We start from the raw sequence: 24,802 nt of genomic DNA, 5'->3' as shown, positions 1-24,802 counted from the left end.
TTTCTTAGAAAATTATTGTATTTGTGTCTGTTAACCAGGTAGGTGGACTGGTCCCAGGACCCTTTTTCAGCCATGACCTGGGTCAATACTGCACAATATTACACGGCTATAACAGAGTTCATTAACAAAGCACAAAATTACATGCACGTCACATTTTGATTTCATAACAAAGACATTGCTATATTACATACCACTGAAATTGTTCAAAACTTAGACTAAGTAAAAAAAATATTTGCAGGTTACCTAGTTGATTGCTAAAGATTTTACACAGTGCTCTTCAGGAATGCATCTCGCACATGAGAAATTTCCAAACCGAAATAAGATGTACTGTTGTGTGCATTCAAAATGTGAAGTTTGCACAGTCATAAATATGTGGTGGAACATGACTGTAGTATATTTTGAATGCAAAAAAAATTACATTTCTTTGCTTTCTGCTTTCAATTTATGTTTTCTGTCTCAATAACTTTGAGCCAAAGCTGACCAAAAGAGCAAAAACAGTCATAAAAATTCCATCAATTTCCAAGGCATAGCTAAGATGAGATGATGGGAGGTAGCTGCCCTAGTCACACGGTGTTAGGGGGCATGATTGACAGATGCTAACAGTGTGATAGTGCAATACCGGCACTTAGAAAAGTATACCAATACTGAATTTGTGGTCATGGTTGAAGTGCACGGACTGGTGGGTGGGGGAGTCGTGCTAGGCTTCAGAGCAGGAGATTGTTTTTGCTCCTCAACTTAAAGTTAAGGAGGCATCAGATCAGTGGACTACACAGGCACCAGATGGCAGGCAACTTTGCTATGCTTCTGGTATTTCAATATTTTCTGATCAATATTTTGTGCTTTAGATGTTATTTGAAGCTGGAAAATGACATTTTAACCTGTTTCTGATATCCCAATATTAGTTTATTTTTTTTCTTTTTCATACTAGGTAGCTCTTCTACACCCTCTCTCTGAGTACAAGGTTCTGTTGGCCAAAATGCCCCTGGTACAGTTTCCACATGCACTTTAAAGTGAGTCTTGAATTTAAGGCTTCTTAGTAGAATAACTGTGGTTGCTAACCACAACGTTCAATCTGTGACAATCAGGAAACATAGTACCTTGAAGATGATGGCTTACTTGAAGGCTGCCTTTAGTGTAGATAATAGCCTTTTAAGTCCCAGTGTGTTTTGAAATAATTTTTGTATATGTTTAGCTCTACTTTGAGAATCTTGATACTTTAAATCTTTAAAAGTCAAACTATTATGACAATTTAGAAGTACTTCAGGGAGTAGTAGAAAAAGTGTACTGCTTTAAATTTTCAAGTTTGGTACCAGAAGTAGGTAGTTTTCAGCATCTATGTACTGTTTTCTGGCAAAGTACTCTGGAAGGGGCCATTGAGGAATACATTCAAGAAAGCAATGAACTTTTATTTTTGTTTGTTGAACATGAAAATCTGAATTGACATAGTTCACTTTCATTAGAAGATCTGGGAAAAAGCTCCACTTAACACTACAAAATATTTAAAAGAAAACAGTTTGTTCAATTTATGTAGAAATTCAGAACAGTGTATCCACACCAGAGATAAAAGATAAAATATATGCACACAAAGCAGTATATATGTCTAAAATGATGTAGTGTATAGGAAAATCAAGTATAGTGAAAAATACACATACATATCTATAACAGCTTACCATTGTGCACATCTTTGTTGATGTTCTTCGTGTTTCACTATTGCAGTCATCACATTTGGGTTATCTGCCTGAATACCAGAGTCTTGGGATTTCTGCGTCGGATGCTGTTGCTTCTTCCATGATGTCAGGTCGTCAGGTGTATAAAACATGCAGCCGATGCCATTACATCAGTCTTTCTTGCCATGCGGTGCCCGAAGCAGTTAGCAAGTGCTGGTCGGCCACCTCCTTTGAGTTTCAGACCTGATGTCTTCTAAAAGATAAGTACCCCATTGGGGATCCTTTTTTCTTGCTCTAATCAATGTCAGAAAAAATTAATAATTGTCTTGCCTGTGGAAAGCAAATACCTCACAGAGATTTTCATTCTTACTGTGTCACCTGTTTAGGCCCAGACCATGACGTCCCTCGCTGTCGGGTTTGTGCCTTGTTCAATGCCCAAACTATTCATCAGGCTATTTTTGTTGCTAAATTCTTTCATTCTCAATCTCCGATAAGCCATCTGACTACCGATCTTCTGAAAAAACGTAAGGAAAAAGAGACCGCATAGGTCCAAAACTGCTGACGACGCTACCGTTAAGGTAGTCACCAGTACGCCAGTACTCGGTGAGGTGCTTTCACAGCCCCTGATACCCGCTTCTACAGATTCGCAGGCCTCTACTGAAACCGATTCGGAGTCTGGTATGCCGCGAGATGCTTCTTCGAGTATGGAACCTGCGGATGTCTCTACCTTGGATGGGTCCAGAGCTGCTGTAAAGGCACCTGAGTGCGTATTCACTTCTTCTGATTTTCATATTAAACAGACGACTTCATTTCAAACCAAAAATACCGGATTTCTCAGGCCTAGAGTTTGCACTACGGCTAGGAACCCGACGACCAAAGCGCATTATCAGGCCCAAATGCCACAAAAACAAATGCGTATAATGGTCAAAGACCTTATTACTTTAATTAGGGGAAGTCAGCCTTCCACCTCAAAAAGACCAAAAAATTATTTTCCTTCTGATCAGGAGTCTGATAACTCTGATCCTTCTGATTACCAGGACATACCCTTATCTACCTATGAGGATTCTGATGCAGAGGATTCAGTTCCCTCTGCTTACCCACCAGAAAATTTTTCTTTTGATGAAACTCTGCATAACCTTAGAGAGCATTTCTGCTGGGAGAGCCAGGGCTACTCTGTCCAAAGGGAGACTCAGGGAATTTTAAACTTGCCTCAGCACAGGCCTCTAGCTATCCCTCGTGTTCTGGAAATTGTAGATGATGTCTTCTTGGAATCCAGCCTTACCCTTGATACTTTGCCTCTGGCTCCCAGGAAACCTGACATGTACTATAGAGTACCTGACTTCCACAAATTCCTCTTTAAGAATCCTGCTGCTGATCCAGACACCATTTCCCAGGGACCTAAAGGCATTAAGGCTACAATGGCCAAAAATCCTACCCCTTTGGACAGGGATTCTAGGGCTTTAGACAGATGGGGTAAGAAGGTGTACACTTAGGCAACTCTTGCCATCAGGGATTTAAATTGCCAGTTTCATATGTTAAAGTATCAGCAACATATTATGGAATTAATTAAACAGAAAATTATGTTGATTCCTGATTGTGCAGAACATAAAGATTTACAAGAGTTAATGCATTCTGTTAACCAAGTTGGTAAACATACTTTGCAATGTAGTTTTGATGCCTTAGAAGCATCTTGCAGGGCTGCTGTCACTGGATCTGTTCTTAGAAGGCATGCTTGGCTTAAGGAACAAACCTTGCCAGACCATGTCAAAGCAAAATTACTAGATGCACCATTAAACCAAGAGCGTCTATTTGGCAATAAAGCAGAAGAAGTCCTCAAAAAGATGGAGGAAAAAGCTAAATCTATGCAAACTGTTAAAGATTTCTTACAAGTACAGCCACCTAGATTCAGTAGGCATTGGCCTTTTTAAAAACTGGTCTTTTCCAGTCCCTCTCTGACCTTCTCAGTCCAAACCCAGGGGCAGCAGACCACCAAGATTACAGTTTCAGGGTATGCACAGATCTAAGCAATAGAGTGCTCCCACCCCCAAAACAGGGAGTAGTAAGCCGCCATTCTATGGTAAAATCTCACAATGAGTTATCCTTAACTCTTCCAAGTCTTGCCTACGTACTTGCACCTTTAGGAGGGAAACTTGACCTGCATGCCAAAAACTTGGGAGTACATTACCCGGCCGGGACAGATGGGTCATAAACATTGTTCCCCAGGGATACAGATTCCACTTCCACTCACTCCCAACCCCAAGCGGATGGCCAGACCTCCCCCAAACCAGTGGGCAGAGGCCCAAAAACAAATTCTTTCTCTTCTCAGTATCAAGGCTATTTAACCTGTCCCAGCAGAACAAAGGGGAAAAGGCTTTTATTCCAGACTGTTTCTGGTTCCCAGAAAAGAAAACTCTTGGCATCCTATCCTGGATCTGTCTATTCTCAACACCTGAACAAAAAGGCAGAAGAATGTTCTGTTTAAGCTTGCTCAGCAAAATCACAACAATAATTAAGAGATGAGCGATGCACCACACCATAAAACGTATCTCAACGATTTTGCACCACACCATAAAACGTATCTCAACACCTTTCTGGTGGTTCCAAAATTCAAATTGCTTACTCTCCAACAGCTGCTTCTTATGCTAGCCAAGGACTCCTGGCTGGCAACCATGGACTTAAAAGAAGCTTATCTGCACATCCCCATAAGGGAATCTTGCAGGAAATACCTACATTTCAGAGCAGGTTCTATGCACTATCAATTCTCTGCACTTCTCTTTGGCTTATCTACTGTGCCCAGGGTATTCACAAAATGCCTAGCTCCAGCCATTGCGTATTGCAGGCAGAGAACAATTCAAATTTAACCATACTTGAACAATTGCCTGATTCAGGCGGACAGTCAGGAATTGCTACTACAGCACCTGACATTTGTAAAGAGACTTCTAACTTCATTGGGGTACACCATCAATGAAAATCAATCGCATCTGGTACCCAGCCAACAGATTGTATTCCTGGGAGCAAGCTTGAACACAACTTCCCAGATGGCATTCCTCACTCCAGAAAAACAAATTTATTTGACAAACTACTTCAACCTACTGGCCACCAAAACCCAGCTGTCTGCAAGAAAAATACTGCAAGCCCTAGGTTTCATGGCCTCTTGCATTCTACTAATTCCATATGCAAGACTGCATATGAGGAAACTTCAATGGTACTTAAAAAGTCTCTGGTGTCAACATTCTCAGGACCTGGAAACAATGATTCCTATCATTCCTTGCCTAAGGACAGAGTTCCTTTGGCGGGCAGAGGCCTGCTACCACAATAAGGGACTCCCTTTCACTCAACCCCCTGCCGTCCAAACCCTAAAAACAGACACATCAGACTATGCATGGGGGGCTCACATAGCAGGCCAATGCATTCACGACAAATGGAGCCCAAAGCAAATGCACCTGCATATCAATCACAAATAAATGTTAGCTGTAAAGAATGCTCGGACAGCCTTCAAAAGCCTTATTTTTCCAGGACAACTATTGGTAAAGACAGACAACACCACAGTTATGTGGTACATAAGCAAGCAGGGGGGGAACCCATTCCTACCCACTCTGCAGATTAGCCATGGCTCTGTGGAACACAGCCTTGAGCAATCAAGTGCACCTGCAAACTCAGTTCCTGCCAGGCAAACTAAATTAAGTGGCAGATGACTTGAGCAGAAATTTCATGGACCCACATGAGTGGAAACTGGAACCCAAAATATTCAAGCTTTTGAGGCACAGGGGGGGGGGGCACCAGAGGTGGACCTCTTTGCTTCTCCTCAGAACTATCAATTGAGCAAATATTGCACCATAACTCCCCACAGCCAAGCTTGGAAAGTGGATGCCCTGTCCTTTACCTGGGAAAGCCACTCAATGTATGCCTTTCCCCCTCTGCTCCTCCTCTTGAAAGTTTTACTAAAGATCAAACAGGACAAGCCAAGGACAATTCTGATTGCACCAGACTGGTCTTGCCAGCACTGGTACCCTCTTTTGCGCAGTTTGACAGTATTGCCATCATGGCACCTGCCTCAGACCCCTTCCCTGCTAGACGGCCAGCTTTTGCACCCTCAGCTACAGACCCTGAACCTAGCAGCCTGGCTCATCCCCTGAACTCATCACCAGCAACCCTCACTAAGCAGGTGCTGGATGTCATTCTGGAGGCAAGGAGGCCTAGTACTAGAATATCCTATTCAGAAAAGTGGAAAAGATATACTGTTCCTGGAGCCAGTCTCAGGGAATGGACACAACTGTGCCCAGTTTACCTCACATACTAGATTACTTAACAGAAATGCTCCACAAAGGTCTATCCTTCTCTTCAATTAAGATTCATGCCTCGGCCATCTCAGCTCATTATAATACTGCGCCACCTCTCTTCTCTCATCCTGTGGTCAATCAGTTCCTGAGAGGAGCCAACATTTTAAGACCCCCCCCCCAGGAGAGCTCCCACTCCAGCCTGGGACCTTAACTTTGTATTGGAAAAGCTCACGCTTCTGTCCTTTGAACCTGCTGCTACAGCAGAGTTAAAATTCCTCTCATGGGAAACGGCTTTACTTCTAGCCATCACTTCAGCAAAGAAGAGTGTCTGAATTGCAGGCCCTTATGACCATGGAACCTTTTATTATCTTCCATGCGGACAGGGTTTCCCTCAGGACTAACCCAGCATTTATTCCCAAGGTGGTATCTAGTGTGGCTTTAAACCAATCCATTCATTTGCCAACTTTTTTCTCTTATCCTCAGAATAAAGGGGAAAGGATCATGCACTCCTTGGACGTGCACAGGCAGCTTAGGTTCTATCTAGACAGGATTAAGCCTTTCAGAAATTCTAACCAGCTGCTAGTCAGCTTTGCTGCAGAGGGCAAGGCCATTTCAAAGCAAACCATTTCTAAATCGATAGCACACTGCATCCATTTCTGCTACAAACACCATGGGAAATCTACCCCACAGGGGATCAGAACACATTCCACTAGGGCTACATCAACCTCTACAGCTTTTCTCAGGGGAGTCCCTACCAGGGACATCCTGGAAGCTGCGTACACACTTTCACCAAGCATTACCACTTACCTATCTTTTCTAAATCCAGAGCTGGATTTGTCACAGCAGTCTTACAGGGCCTGATTGCCAGCTATTTGTTGTGTCTTTTGGCTTTTCCCGGTTAGGGGTCGCCACAGCTGAACTCCGGTCCGCTAATGATTGGTAGTTGATTTTTACATGCCGAGTTACTAGCCCTGACTCACAACCTTCAACGAAGGTATGCCCATTCACACATATCTCCATGCAGAAGACGCTCTAGCTGAGAATCGAACTGGCCAGCATCATAACTGTGAGGCGACAACGCTACCGCTAATGCTTCTTAACTACCTCCACCCATCCTCAGCTTTGGGAATCAACCCAAATGTGATGACTGCAACGGTGAAACACGAAGATCATAGTAAAGTTGTGTACATTTACCATAAATGTGGATTCTTGAGTGAAACCAAGAAATAAATAGCAACAGTATCACCAAACCAAAGAAAAACAAGCTTCAAAGCAGGATCTGACCAACGTAATCCACAGAGTAAACGAGTGCCAAGTGGGTAGTTGCAAGAAAATTTATTGATATAAAACAAGCGCTTTTGCTCGGCTAGATACCGAGCTTTTTCAAGTTAAAAATGAATTCAAACATTGGAAACAGTGCCATTTTATATATCTTTCCCTATCACATGGTTAGCTAGTTAGCTGTTAGTCTTAAGTCAATTAACAATTAGTGAGGAGTGCTACTTTAGTGAAGCAACACTCATAATTTAAAAAGAAGAAATGCTCATATGTTTAAAAAGAAATACCCATATTACAAAGCATTGCACATTTGAAACATAAAATACACTGTTTAAAAATGTACGTGCTAATGCTCATGTATTAACTCTAGTAGCAAGTGTGTATACATATAAAACCTGTTAAATGAACTGCATTATCAGTTATGTTAAAAACTGTATTCCTGTTCATAATTTTTGTGTTAAATATATTTGGTGAATGTTAAAACAATTTTAAAAATAGTAGAAATAGAAAACATACATCTGTAGAGAGAAAAACTTGTTGAAAAAGTATACAAGCATAAAGTTTACTGTAGTTAAAAAGTCATGTTGCAGCAGACACCTACAACAGTGAATGATCTTACTGTGAAGGGTGTGTCTACTTACAAACCTACAAGCGAGCTCTTCTAATTTTGAGAACACTGCTGATGTTAACACTCTCATTTAAACCTGGGGCTCTACTTGCTTCTAACCTGAGTTGCCAGAAAAGTTCTCTATATTCTAGACTTGTTTCCCAGTCGCCACCCCTAGCATTGGGAAGTACTTGTTCCAATACCAAGAACTTGAATTTGAAATTCTTGCCAACCAAGGAATGCTTATATAAAGCATTTGATTCCTTTTGTTTAGAAATGTCATGTAAATGCTCATAAATTCTTCTTCTAAAAGGCCTTTTTGTTTTGCCAATATAGAAACTAGTGCAGGTGGTACAGAACCCTAAGAATACCACTCCTTTGCTGCCACAGTTTGTAAAAACTTTAGGTCTAAACAGAAAGTTCCTAGAAACAATGTAAATACTAGGGGTGTCAAAAATAGTGTTGCATTGTTTGCAGGCACCACATTTAAAGGTGCCTGCTTTGGACAATTGAGTGTTCATTCTGGTATGGTTGTTCCCTTCAAAAATTTCTTTGAGGTTGGTGTCCCTCTTTCTAATAAACTTTGGGTGTGGTGGTATAATATTTTTCAATTCATCATGTAGTGAAAGAACTGGCCAATGTCTGTGGAAAATTTCTTCAACTTCAAAGGAGTTGAGACAGTAAGTATAAATGAACCTGCCATAAGTGTGGTCAGGCTCTTTAATGTCAGTGTGATGAACAACCACATCTGCACCTAAAAGAGGGGGATAGAGTGTTTCTCTGCTGCCCATGACCTGTTGGGCTAAAGTAGTTAAAAGTGTTAAGGGGTATCCTCTTTCAAGAAATAGGGATTTTAGGAAGTCAATCTTTTCTAAACAATCGTGTGTAGTACTGGACATTCTAGAAGCTCTTATGAATTGTCCTTTGACAATGCCCTTTTTCTATTAGAAGGGGTGTCCACTCTGAAAGTGTAAGTATGTATTAGAAAAGGTTGGCTTCCTATACAGTTTAGATTGGAATACATTATTGACCCGATCCTTGTATAAGGTTACATCAAGGTAATGTAGTTTGTCATTACTAATCGTATACGTAAAAGATAAAAAATGGGTGGTTGAGTTTAAATACTTGATGAAATCCAAAAATTCATCATGGGTTCCTGCCCAAAAAAATGCATATATCGTCTAGGTACCTCTTGTAGTGCACTAAATATTGTACCCAGGTGGTAGAAAAAATAAACCTTTGTTCCCATCTATGTAAGACGGTGTTAGCATAAAAGGACGCACAAGGAGTGCCCATAGCTACTCCTTTTTTCTGCTTGTATATTTCACCATTAAAATGTATATAGTTGTTTTCTAAAATTGTTTCCATGTATTCAACTAACAGGTGAGTTATAGTGTTGCCCAGATTGGTTTCAGTACTTAATACTTCATTAAACCACTCTAAACCCACTGAATGTGGAATACTTGGGAATAGATCAACTATATCTATAGTGATCAAAAGAAGTTCCGGTTTGTAAAAAGCATGTTTTATTCCTTTGAGAAAATCCCAGGAGTCCTTACAAACATGTTCTAATGATGTTCCGAACTGTTTTGTTACCTGGTCAATAAATTTCCCTAAAGGTTCTGTAATGCCTCCTGCCCCAGATACAATTGGTTGAAACTTTAAAGGGTCAAGCCCTTTGTGTATCTTGGGGATTCCGAAAATAACAGGGATTCTTGGTTTGTTGACATACAAGTAGTTGTAAAGCTTTTCATTAATAGCGCCTTGAAGTAGGTGGTCAGTTAACATAAAACTAATCTTCGAATAGGCGATATTAGCCTCATTTCTAGATACTAGCTCGTACTGGTTAGAATCCTGCAACATGCTGTAAATGTAGGTATCATAATCCGAGTTTTACATCAACACCACCCCTCCCCCTTTATCAGGTTTCATAACTCTAACATTCTCTTTCTTGAGATAGTTAATGAGTCTGAGTGCTTGTTGGTCTAAGTTGGTTGGAGATGTTTTAGCTACTTTGGACCGGAATGATCTAAGGTCCTTATCAACAAGTTCCTCAAATACCTTAATACTACTCCTACTCAATTTGTTGTTGGTATAGGGTTGCCCCTTGAAGTAGAGTGTAAGATTTAAATTCCTTACAAAAAGTTTCAAGTCTATAAGGGTGTTCACTATATTGAGGGGGTGTAGGGGTACAAATTGGAGCGTCCTGCTTAATGTCAACGTCTGTATAGTTGAAAATAGTAAAATTATCTTTCTTGATTACAACGTAGTTACTACCATGTGTAAAGGACATGTTATGTTCATTCTGAGACACATTGCCAGCTTGACATGCTACTATCTCCTGTTCCACCCTTGAGGTGTCTGTTTTTGTCCCCCCCCCCCGTTCTCCCGGGGGGTTGCTGAAAATCCTGGGGGAGTTCTTTCCTTCCTTTGTCAGCCAGCCTTTCGCTTCTACGAAGTGGTTCACTATATTTTAAGTTGTGTTCTTCGAGAATGTTCCCCTGGTTGTTGTTATTGATATAACTACCCACATTTGGTTTATTGACCCATCGTGATCTACCAGGCAGTGGATATACCACCCCTTCACAATATTCAATGAGGTCACGTTCTAATTTACGTACTTTTCAATTAAGGATTCTAACACACAACTGATCTACTTCATCAAACACTTTATCATAGTTGAATTTTACACTCTGAAAATTTCTGTCATTCACTAATGAGTTGTTTAAACCATTTAGCTCAGTTAGAAGAATATTGGCTTTCGCCTCATATTCCAAAACCATAGCATTTAAAATTTCAATACCAGCCCTGTCAAAGATATCACATAGTTTCTTGTAATATGGAGTTCCCATCTGTACATTGTTAGGGAACTTAAAACAACGTAGACCCTTCGGTACACGTTGCACGGTCACACACTCTTTTAAATAATTAATTTCGAGCTGGTTGCTCTTATATGCATATAATTTGTCTCTTAGTTCATTAAAATTAAGTTCAATGCTGTTAGTGGCATTATAATTAAAAGTACCTTGCTTGAAGACAAATTGTTGATCTGTCCAGGCATTAAAGTTAAAATCTTTAGGTTGCCTGCCATTTGTGTTGTTAACCGTAGTGGACAAAGACCCAATGTGCTCAGAGCCGACTGCTCTAGCAAAGACAGAATTAGACGAAGAAGGGGCTTCTAAAACACCAGTACCATCTTGTGTTAAGCCTGGTAGAGATTTTCTGGCCAAGTTAGAGATCTGTTGTTGGTTTCCAACAGTGAGTGTATGTGTAACTTGAGTGTATTCACTGTTGCAGTCCTGGTTACCCTCCCTCCAGCCCCCTGACTTCTCTTTACTTCTACCCATCTTTTTTTTTTTTTTTTTTGGCATATCTTATGTCATTGGTATTTGCTTTTTGCTGGGGGTGTTCCATGCCATGTAATTGCTACCTGTTTTGAGGGCTGCTGACGTTTGGGACAAGAAAAACTGACGTAATGGCGTCGGCTGCATGTTTTATACCCCTGACGACCTGACGTCATGGAAGAAGCGACAGCATCCGACGCAGAAATCCCAAGACTCTGGTATTCAGGTCGACTGAGGGCTACGTGCAGGCAGATAACTCAAATGTGATGACTGCAACAGTGAAACTCGAACATCTACATTTATGCTAAGTGTACACAACTGTACTTTTCTGTCTTTGAGCCATGTAGGATATAAGGACCAGCAGGTGCAGAACGCAAATGATCCATTTTATATACCTTGGTGTCAGTGGTTCTGAGAGTCTGCTCTCACTAATTCTCCTGTAAGCCTCAGGATCTAAGTGAAATGTTTAACTTGTACCCAGTTAATGCCACAAAAAAAATGTTAACTGCATATTACAGCCATCTTTGGAGCAGCTGTGTGCTTCGATTATTGAAAGGCGTTTGCTATTTGTAGAATGTATATGTGTATTTTTATTTTTATTGTAGGTGTCTTTTACAAGTGCTGTATAATGTAAATTACATTGATCTGTATGGATGCTGACAGTTTGGCACCTAACAGAACAAATATGAGTGTATATTAATTGAATTATCCTTGTGCTGTAGCTTCTAAACTTGATTTGTTGTATTGTATTTGTAGTTGATTGAGTTTATTGAGGGTTCCTGGCATGTTATAACTTTTTTCTAATTTCTAGATTGCTAAGTAAAATAACAGGTGAACAAATAATTAAAACTGATCAGACTGTGCGTCATTACTGACTCTGTCTTTTGACTATTTAGGAGGGACAATCCACTCATCAGAGCAGCTTGCATCTAGTAGATGGTGTCCAAAGTAGCCAGAATCAGAATGTTGAAATGGGATATGATAACCCTGTCTCTGAGGTAATGTGGTACATGTCCTTAACATTTTATATAGGAATGAGCCACTCTAGAATACAAGCCTTAAACTGTTTTCATTATAACCATTTTACTGACATTAAAAATGTCTTTTATAATACTTATTTTCAATGTTTATATAGCTGGTGTCTTCTCCCATTGATACTGCCCAATAAGGAACTGTTTGTTTTTAATTTTGTACTTCTGCTTTATTATTCGATCTGGCTTTCAGCTGCAACTCAGGACAGCATGTAAAGTGAGCAGTGGAGCTTTATTTCATTACTGACAGCCTTTTGAAACCAAAGCATGTTAAATATTTATTTAATTTTAAAGGGAAACTGAACAAAGTTCTGAAGGGATGCCAGTATGCATGTATGTATGTATACCTAAAAGCTGTGCATTTGACATAAAAATGCTTGCAGGTCCTCTAGAAAGAACACTTCAGTAAAATATAGGATACTAAGTACTTCTAAGCAGACAACCTATTGGTGGGAGTCAAAACAGCACGTGTGACCAAGTCCTTATAAATTCACTGCCTCCTGAGTGCTGTAATAATTTTCTCTACTGATGCTTTTTTCCCCTTCATTTTGCATGGGCCCAGTCATATCACACAATACAGAATGGGGTACAAAGAGAGTTTCTTTCTAATCTAATAATCATGGCTGTGGGTTATGTGGGCATAAACTGTCCCCCTTCCCCAGGATGCATAGGATAAATGTATATGCTGTCTTGGCCCCAGGTATCTCACTATTGAATGCCAGGTCTGTGTGGCCTTCAGGTTACAAGCCTTGGCAGATAACTGGGCTAAAATAGCCCTGAGAGGTATATTACTGGCTGCTACTGCAGCCTCTGCACCCTCCTCCAGCTTCTTACCCCTTGATATTAGTGGAGAAAAAAGACGGAAGAAGACTGAGAGAAGAGAGAGGAAAAGGAATGTTAAAAAAAAAAAAAACGGAAAAAATAGATAACACCCAATGCCTTTGACTCCAGTTTCTTCAAATCAAAACTTGTGCCACCTCAGATCTGGTCTCCTTCCTTATCAGTGCCAGACTTGGATCCAGCCTCATTGATCACTTCTGATATTCCTTCCTTATCAGTGCCAGACTTGGATCCAGCCTCATTGATCACTTCTGATATTCCAAGTCCCTTTTTAGCAGTGATTCCAGCTTTGTTTCACATCTTCTCCCCTTTTTTGGCTGTGACACCAGAACCTGAATTTTCTCAGGAGTAATCTTCTCATAGGATCTGTTCTTCTCCCTATTGGATCCAGGAGGCTGCTCTGCAACTGCTAGAACCATGCAAGCCTGCTTTTCTTAGTTTCATCCTGCTAGACCTACTAAGAGCATCAATGACATGGATTTAGATCAGCTCATGAGAACTGACTTGAAGGCTCAAATAGATACGGGAATTATCCCCTCTCCCTTGTCCCAGAGAACCTGAATTTTCTCCAGAGCCAGGAGGTTGCTCTGCAACTGCCAGAGCCATGCAAGCCTGCTTTTCTTATCTTCATCCTGCTAGACGTACTAAGAGTGTCAATGACATGGATTTAGATCAGCTCATGAGAACCTTCTTGAGAGTTGAGGGTCTTGTCCATTTGACTCCAGCTGTGTCTGACCCTCCTCCGGGCCACATCCCAACATTTGTGATCTTGATTCTGACAACCACCCATTCTATCCACAAGTCATTGCTAACAGCCTTGGCCACTACTGGCTTCAACTCTTTCCTTAATGTACGCCACTCCAGTTTCCTTGGATCAGAGTGCTACCTAGAGCTGCAGTTTCAGGATAGAGGCCTAGGGTCAGATTTAATCCTAAGGTTTTCAGAGACATTTCTACCCCTCAGTTCCTCTGCCCCCTAGATAGCTCAACTTCTGTCTCCTCATCAGATCTGACTGGTTTTGGGGCTTCTCTCAGATTATTGGACCCAAGGTCACTCCTGGCTAGCCATCTAGCTTCAGCATTAGTATTCAATGTTGTAGAAAGGATATTATCTTATTCAGAGATGGGCTCTTCTGTCCCATTACTGAATATATCTAAAACCTCCCACCCACTTCAGGCCTAGATTTCTCATGTGTTGATCATGGGACAGCCTTGTACCATTTAGCCTCAGCCATCCCAAGGCCAGGGGCTCCCTGGTTGCTTCTTTTTTCCTCCTCAGGTCCTCCTGCGAAGGCTCCTAAAATGAGTCCGTGCAAGACCGAGCACTTGCAATTCCCCAGGGGAGTTGCTCACTGAGGACTTTAACCTCGATTAATAAGGGTCCCCTAAACCCCCCCCCATGAAAATGCCCCATTTTGTGATTTTGTTGGAGTTTAACAAGACAATGGGGGGAGTTGGACCTCTAAAGCCCTCCTCTGGGAGGAGTCAGTCTTCCTGGAGGCCTTTGGCACAGCCCCATTCACGTCTCTGGTGGTTCCCCCTCTGGATGAACTTGGTAAACCTTGTATCCAGGAGAGCATAGTGAGAACCAGATTTGGTGCCACCAACCAGCTAAGGTATTGCCCCCCCCCCCCCCACACACACACACACACAATCACAAGGGCAGGATATTTTGGAGTAAGGGTCCTTCAGTGGATGCTATTGTCATTGCTGCTGCCACAAAAAAGGAGAGATCCAAACAGGGAGTCAAGGACGCTGGCATCTTTTGGCAAGTGCTCTTGTGCTTCTGTCATGTTTGCTGTCCATGCACTGAATTATACACTCTTAACAAGGCTTCAAAGATATTTGGTTTCTGAAACCTCTAGGTTGGTGACTGTGTAGCCTGCATAATACTGTCATATGGTACTGGGGACTCCGTTGCCCACCATGCAGTCTGTATTCAGCATGTCTATGCTGTCTGTTTCCATTGCAGTGAATGGTACAGCTCTGCACAGCAGGCACTGGTCTTGCCACCAGTTGTCATGCATGAATATGACTTGCAATTTTGCAGACTACTTCTAGGTGTCATTCTTAAATGCTCCCTTTGATGGGACCATTCTCTTTGGTCCAAAATTAAAAGGCATGCTGGCAAGGAGTAAACAGGATGGTAAGACAGTGTCTGCAGTGGGAGTATGTTTAACCACCCCTCAAAGGACCCTCTCCAGGAATCGGGAGGGGGGTGGTGATGATTTTCATTCACACTGCCTCAGTGGCATATAGATTCTATACCTCCAAAAACCCACATTGGCAGCTTTCCAGAGCTCAGAGTCCCTTCCTCCGACTCTGTGAAAGGGGTTTGGCTAAATTCCTGCCATTAGGGGAAGCCTAACCCCTGTCACATAATTTTTTTATCTTTTACTACCAGCTGTAGTTCTCACACAGTTGAAATTACAGCTTCAGACTGAGATACAATGGGAGCTTCCCATCCTCTTTATTATTATATACTTTTGCTTTATTTCTGTTTTATTATAAAAATACATACTTGAGTGTTGACTTTATATTTAAATATTCCTGCTATTTATTACTGCTGTTAATTCCTTTCAGAATTCTCACTGTTTTATGCTTAATATTGCTTTAAAGCAGATAAGGGGCTTTTCTAAAATGTTCTGTGACTTGTAATGGGAAACTGAAGATTCTGTGGTCTGAACACTAGGCCAGTTGTTTCATTTTGAAGTTCTGGCTGGAAAATATTGCATTTTTCATGTTTTCTTCATTGTTTATGATATTTACTACTGGTTTAACACTGCTATGGCTGTTTTTTGTTAAATCACAATTTTATCTCAAATTAATTTATTTGCATTTTCTGTGGAGATTTTTTTTTCATTTGTGATGAGGGAGTCTTATTTATGCTGTTTTAAAAGATTTGTTTGATTTAAGGAAATATATTTGATTTTTTGTCAGTATTTGGACAAGTGAAATTTACTTGGTACTGTGGCTGTGTGTGCTATGTGTACTATTCACTGCAGACTTGTAGATTTAAACTGTGTGCTGTATTTTACTCAGTTTTATCTTATTTACCCTGTGGGAGCATACTTTATATTTTCTTATTGTTGCCCTTCCTTAGTCAGCCCTTAATATTGTCAGTGTATTATACTGGCTGGTGTTTTTTTTTTACCCCACTGACGTGACGGATCTTGATATGCCCCCCAGTCAAATCCAGTTGCACCTAAAGAAAAAAAAAAATGCCTTAGCCCATGGTTTGTGAATCTGTTGTTGCCTTAAGCTGGCCTGCAGACCACTTACCATTTTCCAAGGCACCCTCTGGTGTGAGCCGTCAGCCCTCTATGGTATGGGAGTTATACACATCCTCTGGGGCTGTTTCAATACCTGGTTCAGGTACGAAAGAACCAAACCTATTAGGTGCAGGAGAGGTCCAGGGTAAGTGAGAAAATCTTGCCCAGACGTAATACTCTGTCCCCAGATATTTTGTCCTGTTCATAGTAAGAAGAAACAGAAATTTCACTGCACAGCAGACAGGTTTTTACCGTGTATAGAGCTGATGTGGTTTCCTTAGTTAAGAGTGTTAATCAGCTAATCTCTGAGGTTATGCTTCTTTTCAGAATGACTATGGGGCTACCTTCTCTAGAGATCAACCTAACATTGCAGATCTTGATGGGGACTCTGATGTTGACAGTTCTTTCTCTGTTTCTGACTTTAGAATATGTCTATAAAGCTGCTTCTAAACCTTCTTTGTCTAGGGAATCAGTTCCTAAAAAGGCTATTAGGAAATGCAAGATGTACTGTGATCTTGCAGCTGTTCACTCCTTTGACAACTGACCAAGCTGTGGTTTCAACAGCAGCCAACTCAAACAAAAGAGCCTTGGCTTCTGCTAACCCTACACTGTGAGATAAAATAGGCAAGTGGTTAAAATATCATGGAAAAAAGTTAACTCAGTCTAGAAAAGTTTAAATTATTAGGCCTTTATGTGAAAATGTACTTTGCAGTGTGTTTCTAGTTTAGATGGCTTGCTATTTCCTTGCCAGCTGAACAGAAGTGTTAGATGAATGAGATTGTTTCTAATGAGACTCTACTTTCAAAACATGCTTTAAGGAGTGTCTTGGAAGGTATGGGTACTATTTCCAGAAATGCAGTTGCGTCTGTTGTATTATGAAGGTTTGCTTGGTTACATAACCAGAATTTTTCTGAAGATTTAAAAAAAATGAGATTTTGAATGTTCTGAATTTGTTTGGTCCTGCTGCTACCCAGATTCTCAAGCAATGAGATAATAGAGGTAAATTGATATGTGGGGTATCTACATTATTTCATATTCCCTGGTTCTCCCCTAATAAGGTGTGCAGCTTCAAAGGACAGTAAAAAAATCACAGCCTAACAAGAGTCAGTGTGCCAGGAGGACACGACAAGAGGATAATGCTTCTAAACCAAATAAAAGGGAGTTCCTTTTCCAAAAACATATTTCCCTGCTTACAAATGACTATGTTAAAACTTGGAGCATCCTGTCCCCTTCCTTCTGTTTGTCTATCCTGTCTTTCCTCCCCTTAGCTCAACCCAGCAGCCTGGCTGCAAAACATCTCAGGCAAGTGGATACTGAAAATAATTCAGTGAGGATATTCTTGGCAGTGGACAGAAAATCCACCTCCCTTCAAGGGAATCCTCCTGCTCCCTCAACTTGACATGTCTGATGTTAATTGTGTTATCACTGCTGTAGTAGCCTTGGCATATGTCTTGCCAAGGATATAACAGCCGGCCAGCTTGCAAAGCTTAGGGTACCCCCCCACATGCCCAAACTATTAGGCAGTTTAAGCTGAGCTGACTAAAGGACAAGTCTGGGTGACAAGCCCTTCAAAGCTTCACTGCTTTCAAGGATGGACAGTCAGCTTGTGTTGTTCCTTTGCTGGGCAGGTTAAGTTCTGTTTGGGGAAAAACTTCTATTTTTAAGTAACTGTGTTTTATCACGCTTCTCTTCAGAGAAGTTATTTTTAAGGTGTTGGGGGGGTTTGTGTTTTAATGGACTGTCCACTAGACTATATTGTACTTTTAAACAGGAGTGGTATTTTTTCATGTCAGTTTAAAAGTTGTTTAAAGTAAGTGAAATCATTTTTTTCTATAGAGAGGTTATGTTTGTTTTACATTTTGGGCTGGCAAACTCTTATTTTAAAGTGCTTTTACCATGTGTTTTTGTGAAAAAGTGACCTTTAAAGACTTGTTTTTACTAGCATTTACTGTTTGTCATCCTTTGGAAAGAGGCACAATTTTCAGCTTCTCTGTGGGAAGAACTACCAGTCCCATAGACTGTCCTCCTCTCAGCCACAAAAAGAAAAAGCTAACAGCCTTTGACATCACAGCAGGCTAGCAGTTTGCCTCAGTTTCAGGAGGGTGACTTTGCTGTGACAATTTATTGTACCTCAGACCACTCCTCTTTTACCCTAGAACCCTTTGGTATAGTACTGTTAGCAAGATCCTCTACAGCAAGGAACTACTGCTGCCATAAGTAACATGTTTGGCCCCATTTTCCCAGTCAAAAAGAAACCGAAAAATAAGCATGTATCTACTCCTCCTCAAATTTCCTTGGACGCATGTAGTTTACTGGGTCTGGCTCAGGGCTTAATTTAGACTATTGATCCTTTTTGTAAAGTAGTTTCTAGTAAAAAAAAAAAAAAAAAAAAAAAAGACGGATACCCCTTTTCCTGAAGAGATTTCAAGATTATGAATAGGAAGATGAAGGGACAGATACAGGGTTTTCTTCTCAGATTTTAGATTCAGACTCTTAGGAGAGCTTAGCTTCTGATACTTCTGGGGGGAGGGTCTGTTTCTCTGAAACTATTGCTAATATGTGCCAGTATTTTCATTGGGACAGCAATGACGTTTTAGTCCCTCAAAGTACTATGAGTTGTTACATAAGGAATTTCCAGAACCTGAACCGATTTCTCCAGTTCTCTGCTTTAGAGGATGTGTGTGTTTTTACCTCAATTTTCCTGATAGTCAACCAGCTGCCCTTAAAAAGACAGATAGGATGTATAAAGTTCCTCAGTCTTTTAAGTTTTCATACTTTATTTGCAAACCTAACCCAGCAGCTATAGCTTTAGTTGATCCCACTGCTGCTAAACAATTAGCTACTCTTTTGCCTATACTTATCAAAAATGTTCCCATCCTTATCAGAAAGAGCATATATTTCCGCAACTTTGATTTTCAGAATTTTGAACTGTCAGGCTCATATGTTAGTTTTTGTTTGACTAATATAAAATAAATGTTTTATCTCCAGTTTCTTCTTGTGAGGAAAAATGTGCTTTAAATAATTTTCTTCTATTTCATAGGTCACTACTTATTGTTTACAGTGTGTGTATATGACTCTTTTGATCATTCCTTATCCTGTAGATCAGACTCTCTTGCTTCCATCAGTCCTTCATCACATGCTGTCCCAAGGAATGATAGAACAGTTCCTCCTTCCCAGGTGGGGAAGGGTTTTTATTCAAGGATGTTCTTAGTGCCAAAGAAAGAAAATGCTGGGGACCAGTTTTGGATCTTTCTTTCCTAAACTTGTTTGTGATAGTGCCCAAATTCAGAATGTTACCTGTTTTTCCTCCAAGTTTTGTAGTAACACCAGATTAAAAGATGCATATTATCTCATCCTTATTCATCCAAACTTTAGATGTTTCTTAAGGTTAAGCATGTCTGGATCACAGCAGGTCTTTGCCTTACCCTTTGGATTATCCACCACACCAAGAGTTCACAAAGTGTCTAGCTCCAGATACAGCTCATTGTAGGTTATAAAGAATCCATCTATTTTCATATTTAAATGATTTGCTTATCTTTGCAGAGTCTCTTTCAAAGTGTCAGGAATCTCTCTTGCATGAGAGATCTCTTTCACAAACTGGGATTCCAAGAAAATATTCATAAGTCTTTCTTAACTCTTTCACAGAGGACTGTGTTCCTGAGATATCAACTAGACATCTCTGTTCAAAGAGCTATTCTTCCACAGGAAAAACATAGATCTATATCTAATATGTTTCTAAGGTTTCCCACTCAAACATTGGTAACTCCGAGGGAATACCTAAGGATTTGGGGCTTTATGGCTTCTGTGATTCAAACAATACTCCTGGCAAGACTCCACATGAGAAAAGTACAGTTGTATTTGAAGTCTTTTTGGTAAAAGCACCAACACAATTTGTCTTTTCAAATCTCAGTGCTGGGGTTTGTCAGAAGAGAAATCATTTTTGTGGAGGCAACATATATCCATAAATTCAGATCTCCTCTTCTCCTTCCTTGTTCCAAAGCAGTCCGTCACTACTGATGCCTCCGACTTTTTTGGGAGCATTTTCAGGAGGGATAAAAGGGCAAGGTGTGTGGGACACCAAGGACAGATGCAAGCACATAAATATCAGAGATGATCTGATCTTGCCACTTTTTATTCATTCCTCAATAATAGGGTTCTGAGCCAACCCCCTACTCCAACTCTGCTGTTTTTTTACAGCTCATGCCCACTAGAAACTCTCAAGCTCCTTCCTTACCCATAATGCTCTATCCCCTACCATACCTCAGATTTCATTTGCCATTTTCCCATATGGACATGGTTGCTGTGATCTCTCGGACATTATTAGACATTCTTCAGGTAAGTGATAGCTTTAGTTGCCTTATTAACCCTTTTTTTTCCTTCCACACTATCATAGTATCAAATAACCTCCCCACCTACGCTATTTAGTGTATTTCTCATTTACTATTGTTGGTAGTTTCCTCTCTCCTCTTCCCTTTCCACTACCATTGTTGGTATTACTTTCAATCTTTTTTAACAGGAATATTGGTTTATTTTTTTCTTCTTCCTTTAGATGGGAGTTTTTCTGGCTGTAACTACTTCAGATCAGGTCAGGAGGCCCTTAGCAGTACCACATCACCTATCTTGGCTCCTTCTCCAATCTGACCCGTGGTTTCGGAGACCTTGAATCTGATTTTTCTTGGACCATCTGTGTCAGATCTAAAGATCAGATCTTCATATCTTTGAGTGCACTGATTCCAAGTGAGTCAGAGCTGGACAACTATTGGAGCGGAAGTGCCCCTGTTGGATCCGAGGAGTTGGAGTCAACTCCAAAGTTGTTGGAGCCTTCTCTGCCAGTTGGAGCCTCAGCATTGGGCATTATGGCTTTGACCTCTGCCTCTGGTAAACTGCCCTCTGGTCAGGGGGAGCTGATGGTCTGGAAGCATGGCTTCTTTGCTCTGTTGGCCTCCTCCTGCCTGTGGCACCCTGCCTTGAGGTAATGAAGAGAGTGTGTTCAGCTTCTGCAGGATGGATGGTTACTCCCTCCTCAGATCTTCCCTCTGGATCCTGTATGTCTCTGTGTCTTGAGACTATCACTGTACTTCTCAGGTACAGCAAACCCAAAATCTCCAGACTGCCCAGCAGGGTATTTTAATTTCTTCTGATACTTCTCCAGAACATTGCTACCAAAGAAGTCCCTAGAAAGAGAAAGTGCAAGAGGAGGCACTTGGACTCACCTCAAGTCCGTCACTCAAGATACCAATTTTGATGAGGGGGAAGGATCCCCAAGATCACCACCCGATGACATCTCCATTGGAGACATCCTGGAAATCCTCAATCAGAGGGGTGGTTGGTGTACAGATAACCCTTCCTAAGAGTAATTAGTGTTCCTGGAAGCCTTTGGATCTGGCCCATCTACCTCCTGGGTAACTCCACCCACCAAGAAGCTCATTGATTTGATCTCTAGGTGGACATGGAAGGAACCAGACACTGTTGAGCTGATCCCCAAAAGACCAGACAAGATTTGATACCACCAAAAGGAAGAGAGTTTTGGAGCAAGAAAGTACTAATAGATGCCATGGTCATGACGGCAGCCATGAAGAAAGAACTTGTGGAACAGAGTTCTTCTGTCCATCCCTCCTAACAGGGAGCCAAGGATATTGGAAAGATTAGGGAAGTTTGTGATGCTTCAGTGACCTTTGCACTCAGATTGCTGAATTATTTGGTGCACACCACTAGACTGCAGAGGGATTTGATTAAAGAACTCACCATATCCCTCCCTGGGACCAGTATTTCTGAGGCTCAGACCTTTGTTGCCTCACAGTTGGCTACCCCACAGTCGATCACTAATTTGTCTATGAGGCTCATTTCATGCAGCTGAAGATATAGCATTTCTATTGGGAGACATGCCTGGATGTGCCTGTGTGATTTTGTGAAGCCCTTCAAGTCCTCATTCATCAATGCACTCTTTAACGGAAGCTCTTTGCTCGGCCCTAAGGTAAAGGACACACTCTCCAGATGCAAGCAAGATGGTAAGACCATCTCTTCAGTGGGCGTACATTTTTTGACCCCCTCCAAGAACCTTTTCTAAAAATCAATGAAAGGGTTGAAAATGTGGTTCAAAAAGTCCCAGGGTCCTTTCCATTACCCACATGGAGATAGTTCCACCAGGGGCAGAGGGAGGGAACTCTAAAGGAAGATGCTGTCCACGTGGCAGAGGAGGCCAGCAGAACCAGGAATCTTCATATTCTTTTTCTGATGGACCCTTTCAGTGCTGCTGAAAGGAGGCCCAGTTGTCCACCTCTGGAGGCTGCTGGGGGTCATTTTTCCCTGCTTCAGAAAGCCTGGCTAAATATTACAAAAGATATGTGGGTGCAGAGGACAATTTCAGAGGTTATATAATTCCGTTTTTTCTACCACCCCCACCAACATTAAACAGAATTCCCAATGCCCCACCCAGTCAGAGGAAAGCAGCAGCTATAGAAGTAGAAAAGCTGCTAGGAAAAGAGTCATCCAAGAGGTCCCCTAGACCAGATAGAATCCGCAACTTACTCAAGATTCGTTTTAGTGCCAAATAAAATGGGGGACTTGAAGAGTAGCATTTGGCTCAACAGTGCTCAGGAATATCCTTCCTTAGTGTCCTCCCTGGATTTCAGGTAGCTGGGAACTCTGTCCCAATTGTTGAGGAATGAGTGAAAATTGACATCAGATAAACAAGTTATGTATTCACCATAACAATCCATCTGTGTTGCCCATTTTCATTCTTCTTCAACTGCCCTCCCATCAACTCCCTACCTTTGCACCAATACCTTCTGAAAGAGTGAGAGGTAACAAGGGAACCAATGTTCCTACTATTGAGCTCCAGACATTGACCTCTCCTACCTGGGTGTTAATATTCCTTCTAAAACTATAAGCCAGCAAACAAGATCTGAGGCATGTTAGGGGATAGAGCATTATGTGTAAGGGAGGAGTTGGAGTTTCTAGTGGCCAAAAGCTATAAAAAAAACTGCAGAGTTGGATCCGAGGGTCGGATTCAAACCCAATTGTTGAGTAGGAATGAAAATGGACAACACAGATGGAATGTTATGGTGAGTACATAACTTCTATTTTTGCCTTGATCAAGGCACTCAGGTCTCTGAATCCTCTTTGGTCCTTGGGACCGCTTCAAGTTGTAACAGACAATACCACAGTTATGTGATACATCAACAAGCAAGAGGGAACCAGGTCATATCCACCTTTGCAAACTAGCTATGTTACTTGGGATATAGCTTCACAGCACAATCTCACTCTACAGGCATATTACATTCCTTTACAGAAAAACTATGTTGCACACAAGCTGAGCAGGACAAGGGCAGACAGTCACAAATGGAAACTAGATCAGGGGGTCTTTCAAGGTTTGATCATCTGTGGGGAGTTCGGGTAGATGACTGCAGTTACTCACACAAGAACAGGGATGTCTGATGCACCCAGACATCAATTGACTTCAGCTGACTGCCTGGATGAGAAGATCTTAATTCCCTTAAGGCACTTGTTTACTGAGGGCATGCAGCATATAATAATGGAGGCAAGAAAACCTGCTACATGAAAATCCTATATTAGCAAATGGAAAAAGTTTTCTAGTTAGCGCCAACAACATAACCAGCACCCATTCAGGCCTAGTGGTTCTCTGGGTTTACAATATTTGTGTGTTACTGTCTTATGGCCTTTCTTACACCTCTGTCAGGGTTCATTTATTGGCCATTTCAGCATGTCTGTCCATGGGCCTTCCTCTTTTGATGTAGTATGTCAAAATGTTTGAATAAGAGGCCACCAAGAAAACCAGTGAGCCCTCCTTGGGATCTTAATTTTTGTTAGCGAAGCTAACACCTGTTCCATTTGAACCAGCTAAACTGGCTGAGTTGAGGTTCTTAACATGGAAAACAGTTTTACTAACCGCTTTGACCGCTGTAAGAAAAGAATATGAGTTGCAAGATCTTATGGTGAGTCAGCCCTACTTCATTTTTCACAGGGACAAGATTCCTGTGAGTAGTAGTCCTCTTATGCCTAAAGTGGTATCTAAGTTTACTTTAAGCCAAACTATCCATCTTCTGATTTTCTTTCCTGAACCTACACATGAGGGAGAAAAAATACTCCATACCTTGGACGTCCTCAGACAGCTCCGGTACTATCTTGACAGAGCTAAATCTTTCAGATCTCCTTCTCAGTTATTCATTTCTTGTGAAGCTAAGAAGGGACAACCTGCGGCAAAACAGCCTGTTTCAAAATGGTTGTCAAAGGCTATTACCTTTTGTTATACTCAGCATAATGCTATTGCAGGCAAGGTCAAGGCTAACTCTACCAGGGCCTTGGCTTCATCTATGGCTTTTTGGAAAAGGTTAGATTCTAGAAATATTCTAAAAGCTGCTACTTGGTCCCCTGTACATTCTTTTACAAAGCACTTTAAGCTTGATTCCTTCTCTAGGCCCAGGTCAAGCTTTGCTAGGACCATTCTCCAGGGGCTCTTGGGCT

General features: G+C 41.2%; 1 protein-coding gene across 1 annotated transcript in view; it reads left to right on the top strand.

Annotated features, from left to right (window-relative positions):
- LOC122812934 overlaps positions 1 to 24,802 on the top strand; it is a 774,249-nt gene that overhangs the window by 257,352 nt on the left and 492,095 nt on the right. The window contains exon 3 of the mRNA XM_044084997.1: positions 12,073 to 12,174. Coding sequence (XP_043940932.1) covers positions 12,073 to 12,174 — 102 coding nt within the window. The remainder of the gene's footprint in view (positions 1 to 12,072; positions 12,175 to 24,802) is intronic.

The sequence above is a fragment of the Protopterus annectens genome, chromosome 10.part0, assembly GCF_019279795.1.
Source record: "Protopterus annectens isolate FY-2018-M chromosome 10.part0, PAN1.0, whole genome shotgun sequence".
NCBI classification, from domain to species: domain Eukaryota; kingdom Metazoa; phylum Chordata; order Ceratodontiformes; family Protopteridae; genus Protopterus; species Protopterus annectens.
The sequence above is the reverse complement of the archived record's forward strand: the minus strand, read 5'-3'. Positions and strand labels throughout refer to the sequence as shown.